A 6,073-nucleotide genomic window follows, 5' to 3' on the forward strand; every position below is an offset into this window, starting at 1 on the left:
GGAAAGCCCCAGGTTTTCTCTCCCACGTGTAAAAGATAAGTTTTCAATAGGATCCCTCACCAAAGTGCCTGTTTTACGTCGCTATTCTGTCTAGGACAAGCTGCTAGTTTACATGCTGAGATGCTATCCACATCTTTAACGGGAGAAAGGAAACAGCACGAACTGCAGAGCATCCTTTTACTGCCATCAAGGGCCCTCCGAAGCTCATGGGAAACCTGCCGCCTTAGACCCCTCTAGCAGCCCTGCCGGACCGCAGCTTTCGCTGCTGCTATTCGCGTACCTTGCTCGATGGTCATGTTATATCTCTCAGGTTGTTATACAGAAAAGGTGGGAGGCATGCTAAGTGCTACAATATCTAAAATAATTTAATCTACAAGCTCTTCGGAGCAAGGGACGTGTGTATGCTTTGAGCAGTGCTCTTCTAATAAATATATATATAATAATAATGATAAAATAAATAACAATAATAGTAATAAAAAGTTATGCATGCGACCTAAGATTACGTGCAATCTAAAGGTCGCGTAGCTTAAGCAAGGGATAAAAACGTCACTGCTAGGAATAGGCTGTACTGGAAGACGGAGTAAAGCTTTGATACAGAGCATGAGTGGGAAACGGCAGAATAAGGATCTCAGGATCAGGAGAAGGCAGTTGCAGGGTCCCTCTGGCTGAAGATGCCCCGTAGTCTTTAGACTTTTATTCTGGCCATTCCCTCATGGAAGAAAAGCCTGCAGGCAGGCCTGGGGCAGTTGCCCCGGGCACTGCGGGAATTGCAGGCTCCTGTGCTGGCTCTGCAGCCGGCGGCTGATGCTGCAGGTCAGAGGCAGGGTCCCGAGAGCAGGTGGGAGCTCTCGCGTTACGGGTGCTCAGGGGAATCCGGCCTTTTTTTCCCAGGCTTGCAACTCAAACCCGATTTCTTTCTGTCCCTGCGGTGGTGCAGGTCTCTGGCCGTGCTGCAAGGGGAGGCATTGGGCACACGCTGGCACGCGAGCCATTCCCACCCGCTCCGCTCCTCTGGCGAGGGAGGACCTCTCTTCCCAGCAGCTCGGTGAGAAGCAGAAGTGCTTGAGGTCCTGGGGATCCTCCTAAAATGCCAGGACTTCAGCCAAAACCCTGCCACACAGACCTCAGCCTCTGCCTCGTCCCCCGGCTTGTCCCCCCACAGCAGATTTGGGCTCGGGTCAGGTATGCGACCGCTTGCTGACGCCGCGGCTGGTGGCCTGCTTGGTCATGTCCTGGTAGGAGGCAGACTTCAGGAACCGGGGATAGGAGTCCTTCTCCATCAGGGTGCGGGTCTTGGCCTGGGCTTCGTTGAAGCAAGCAGAAGTGGCACCCGAGAGGTTCTTCCGGGTGATCTCCCTGGTTTCGTGGTCAATATTCACCTGTAAGGAAGCAGCATCCACAAAGATTAACTCGGCATTAACTCCCCTCCCATGGGGAGAGGAAATCTGTTTTCTTCATCTTCAGAGGAGGGTGAAGATGCTTGCAAGCCTTTATATCGCTTCATGTTGGTAGACCACGCGAGGTTGAAATAAAAGCTCTCACGAACAAGAGCGCATCTTCCCACTTTAATAAAACCCACTGGGACATTTTATTCCTTTCCCACCCTATTCGATGCCACAGGACAGAGGCAGAAAATGCTCTCACCTCCCTGGGCGCCTCATTTTGGACAAACTCCTCAAAGATCCTGTTGGCCTTGGAGGCCAGCTTGGTTTTCGACCGGGTCTTTTTGAAGTCCTCGCATGCCAGCCAGAAGTCGAGGTTCTCCTCGCTGAACTCCGTCTTCAGGAAGGTGTGGAAGGCCGTCACCCCGCCTGGGGAGGGGAGGGAAGAGCAGTTTACAGGGCAGAAAAGGGGGAGGAAGAAGAACATGTCTGCCAGACACGGCGCTGCCAGTGAGCATTGCCCTGGGAGCTCAGACCATGACATCTGCAGATTTCCTTTCCCTCCGGGCAAATTCCACCCTCTGAGACGCTGCTAATTGGCCTCTAGACTCCAATAAAATCCTTTCCCACAGACAACTAATCCTCTGGTTTTATTTATCTGACCTTTCTGTAATGAGGCTTCAGAGTATTTTCTTTACAGCTTCGGAAAAGAGCTAATTCTACCTAAGGAGAAATCCACTGAGGTATCAGTACGCCTGCAGGAACTGAGCAGCAATGGCTTTATTTTTACTTCTCAGCTGAAATCTAGGGGGAACGAGATGCTGAGCAGTATGGGAGACTAATTGCAGCAAGGATTTCAGAGCCAGGCTGGGGGAATGTATTAAGTTACAAAGCCAGAGATGCTTGTAGCCATCACAGCACGTGAGGAAGGCTGGAAAAAAAATACGCCTAGCCCCAAACTAGCACGATGGAAGGACTTTCTCTTGCTGTGGAATCACTTTTAAGGTAGACAACTACTTTTGTATTAAAGTTTGGCACTTCTACCATTGTGTACCTGCTGTAAAGCCCAGTGTAAGGAAGGGATTACGTGTGGGACGCAAAAAGAGGTCCCCTCTCTGGGTCTGGAGGTACTGTCTGCATGAGGAAGAGGGAGACAGCACCTTACGGGAACCCTGTGCATCACCGTACATATAGAAAATATTGGAGAGGAAAATGGCTACGTGTAACTCAGTAAAGCGGCTGAATTCCTTCTCCCTGTGGAAGAGCCATCCCCGGAGGCACAGGACAGACAGACAGAGGGCAGCAACGCAGTTTTCTGAGCAACAAAAGCCTGTGGGGAGGTGGCTGCATTGCTGTGCAAAGGAGGACACAGAGAGCTGACACGCTGCCTTCTCCCGAGTGTGGAGAACGGGACGGTCAGGGCATGGCGTGACGTTCCCCCTGACAGGCTGCTGCATATGGGATGCCCACGATGATGCTCCTGTCCCGAGGCAGCAGCGAGGCATTGCAAGACAGCACTTGTGTCCCCCAAAAAGCACGCAGCCAGAAGAAAAGGGTACAGCTTTGCAAGCCAGGCAATGAGCCCCGTGCATCAGCTCTGTCAGGGCAGGAAAGGGGCCTCTTTCTAAATCCTAAACCATCTCGTTTGAGGGGGAGACAAGATTTCCTCGTACACTGGCTCCAGGTGTACAGTCACCCCCTTGCTCACTGGGACCGTGTTTGTCCTGCGCGCTCTCACCAAGAAAAGAAAACAAGATCCTACTCACTTTTACTCTTCAGGAGCTGGTCGAAGGACTCCCTCCATTCGAGTACCTCTTGTGAGGAGTCTCTGGAAAAGACAAAAGGAGTAAGGCTCGCTGTCCCACTGACAACACTTCTACTGCCCTGCAGCAAAGGATGGGAGCACTTCAGTCAAGCGGCCCCATTAATGGGAGACAGCACAAGAAGGGAGGCAGCGGCACTCAGTAGGAAACCAAAGTGAGACCCCAGTATCCATTACCTGTGGGCTCTCTTTCCTTTCTCCCTTTCTTTTACCTTCCCTGACGGCTCGCCAGACCTCAGCTCCATAGTGCAGCTTTGACCAGGTAGCTTCTCTAGAGGATACTCAGAGGAGCCCTTTTCTGCTAGTGCAACCCCAGCAGAGCCTCCTCTGCAAGAAGATGCCTTGCCTTCAGCAGTATTTTGTTTTTAATGCTGCCTGCATTCCCTGGGGATCCCAGGCAGTGGGTGGAGACACCAGGAATTGCGGGAGCCCTCTGAGTTTCTGACCTATTGCTAAGGACCTGCTTTCTCCTGCCTAATGCCAGAGCATCAGTTCCCCAGTCTGACTTTATAACTGGTGGAGCTGGGAAGTGATCCGCCTTCCCTGCCTCCCGGGGTGGGACCGTGGGGAAGGCGAGCTGCGTTCTGTCCTCTCTGCTGCACAGATGGGCGGGAGCATCCCCCAGGACAGCCCGGTCCACGGGGACCTGTCCAGGGCTGAACCGGCGACATCGCACTGCTTGGCTTACCTCCGCCTAGAGCCCAGCTGCAGCTTGCTGGAGGTCCCGATCCTGTGTCCCAGCTCTGGTTTATGAAGCAGGATCCCTAAGCGGGTCTTCAGATCCTTGGCTCTGGAAGGGAGGAAAGGGAGAGGTGGGACTGCGGGACCGCCGGACCGCTGCTGCCGCTCCCCTGCCTCCCAGGGGCTGCACCCCACGGACCCGACACAGCTCGGAGGGGCAGCCCTCGCTCCTCAGCTTCAGCTGCTTCTTTGCCTTCTGATGTACGAAATAAATGCTCCGCCGATTGCTTTTTCTGCTCCCTGGCAACCACGCTCAGCAGTGCATTAAGCCCAGGGGACCGTTTCCTCCTGCTCGCTTCCCAGGTAGTGCCGCATGCATTTATAAAGCATGGTGAGCTTTTTCCTCTGGGGCAGGTAGCAGAGCAGCTGCTGAGTGCCCAGCTGGAGACCCCCCCCCCAGCTCCCTGGAGCTAACCTGGCTCCTTTTCCCGTCCCCCTCTCCCAGCAGTACTACGCTGCTCTCAAAACACTGGAAAAACACAGCGACTGCTTTCTGCTCGGCAGAGCAGGAGCATCTCCCTGCTGCAAGGCTGCTGCAGCAGGGCTGATGTTCCCCTGCTTTTTTTTGGGGTGCCCCTGAGTCACCGGGAGCCTGCCACCATGCCATGGAGATGGCTACGCTCCCCAGTGGCACCATCCACCTACCCCATGCCTCCGAGACCCAGCAAGCCCAGTGGCAGCACGACGCTCCTGTGCCAGAGCCCTCTCTGCAAGAGCCTGGGACGTGGCTGCCTGTCACCGTGGCTCTGCAGCGGTGGCACGGAGGCACCTCCCTGCCGGGAGGTCTCTGCGGCAATACGGCAGGAGCTGCTGCTAAATCAGCTCCCCGGGGTCCCCCCGAGGCAGCGCGCGGCCCCGCTGCTATTTGTGTGCTGCTGCTCATTCAGGCATCCCAAGGCACTCATACAAAAATAAGTGTTTAAATGTCAAGCCGGCAGCGTGGGGCTCCGTAGCCATGTTTGGCAGGAGGAGCAACATGTCACTTAGCATTTCAACCGTGTTGACAAAAATAGTCCTGCTGCTGTCAACCTGAAGCAAGTTCTGCAGAGATGGAGCCAGAGAAACAACCCTCGTGTGTTTGTCCGCCCAGACACACGCAGGGCAGCCCTATCCAGCCTCCTCTCCCTCTGCATGTTTTATCTCTGTGCTCCCCTCCTGGGGATGCAGCCAAAACAAATCACGCGGGCCATCCTTCGCTGTGTGTTTCCTTGCAGTCTGCACCCCAATTTCTACCCAAACATCACGACCACAGCTGCAGAGGCTGGCCCGGCCACTCCGAAGTTAGGTGCATCTTTTCCGGCTAACCCTCTGCATCCCAGAACTGCGGCATGGCGAAGCCCCTTACCTTTCCAGGCAAGTGATGGGGAGCGCGGCTAACCCCCGGCACATGCTGAGAGCTGGGCACCCAGGCATCCAGCAACTCATCGGGTCCTTATGGCGGTGGCAGGGGCGTGCAACAGGCAGCTGCGGCACCACCTGCACCCACGGTCGCGTGCTGTCGGCTGGAAAAGCAGCTAGGAGCCGTGCTTTATATCGGGTGGGAGGCGGGAGGGCTGGGAGGGGGACCCAGCATCGCTCCAGCCTCCAGCCAACCAAAAGCTGCTCTGGCAGCGCCCGGCAAAGATAACGGCTTAGGTAGGTTTCTTTTGTGCTGTTAAGGGAGGGGGAGTGGGAGGCCCAGGCTTGTCCTTGAGCATCACAGTCATAACTGCTTCCTCGATAACAGGAAAAAACAGGCTCATTTCCACCGACGTATGGAGCTTGCTGAGTAACCACGGGCAGGGGGGTACGCAGATGGGGAGAGTGAGAGGGACAGGACAGACGCCGTAATGCACAGCAATTCGTCAGCTCTGTCCCGCTGCCCAAGGACTTCCAATCCTCCCGGCGCTGCAGAGGCTGGCGTGGCGGCATCGCAGCAGCACGCTTTTCCCCAGCTGGTTTAAGCAGGGGATGCCAGTCCCCAGCAGACTCGGGCTGTTTTGCAGCATCCCAGGGCAGATGCAAAGCCTGGGAAGGGTTTGCGCTCCCCAGGGCAATGCAACGCACTCCACTTGCACTGCAGATAGAGCAGAAGGGTGTAATGTTTCCACATCCCCCCAGATTACACTGCCAGTCCACAGCTAGAATA

The 6,073-nt window shown here is 55.1% G+C and overlaps 1 protein-coding gene across 3 annotated transcripts; it reads right to left on the bottom strand.

Moving 5' to 3' along the window:
* Window positions 1–1,040: 1,040 nt before the first annotated feature.
* Window positions 1,041–5,370, bottom strand: RGS16 (regulator of G protein signaling 16). Of its 3 annotated transcripts, none has more exons than XM_075509208.1 (6): window positions 5,291–5,370; window positions 3,893–3,994; window positions 3,382–3,531; window positions 3,149–3,210; window positions 1,645–1,811; window positions 1,041–1,379 (listed from the first exon to the last, which is right to left on the bottom strand). In XM_075509208.1, exons 1-6 carry the CDS (start codon window positions 5,368–5,370, stop codon window positions 1,179–1,181), a joined length of 762 nt encoding a protein of 253 aa, XP_075365323.1. In that variant the 3' UTR covers window positions 1,041–1,178. The 3 variants fall into 3 exon arrangements, with proteins under 3 accessions (XP_075365323.1, XP_075365326.1, XP_075365325.1); XM_075509211.1 differs by having other exon boundaries at window positions 3,417–3,428; window positions 5,291–5,334; XM_075509210.1 differs by lacking the exon at window positions 3,382–3,531.
* Between the last annotated feature and the right edge of the window lie 703 nt (window positions 5,371–6,073).

This window comes from Mycteria americana, chromosome 7, assembly GCF_035582795.1.
Source record: "Mycteria americana isolate JAX WOST 10 ecotype Jacksonville Zoo and Gardens chromosome 7, USCA_MyAme_1.0, whole genome shotgun sequence".
Classification (NCBI taxonomy): Eukaryota; Metazoa; Chordata; class Aves; order Ciconiiformes; family Ciconiidae; genus Mycteria; species Mycteria americana.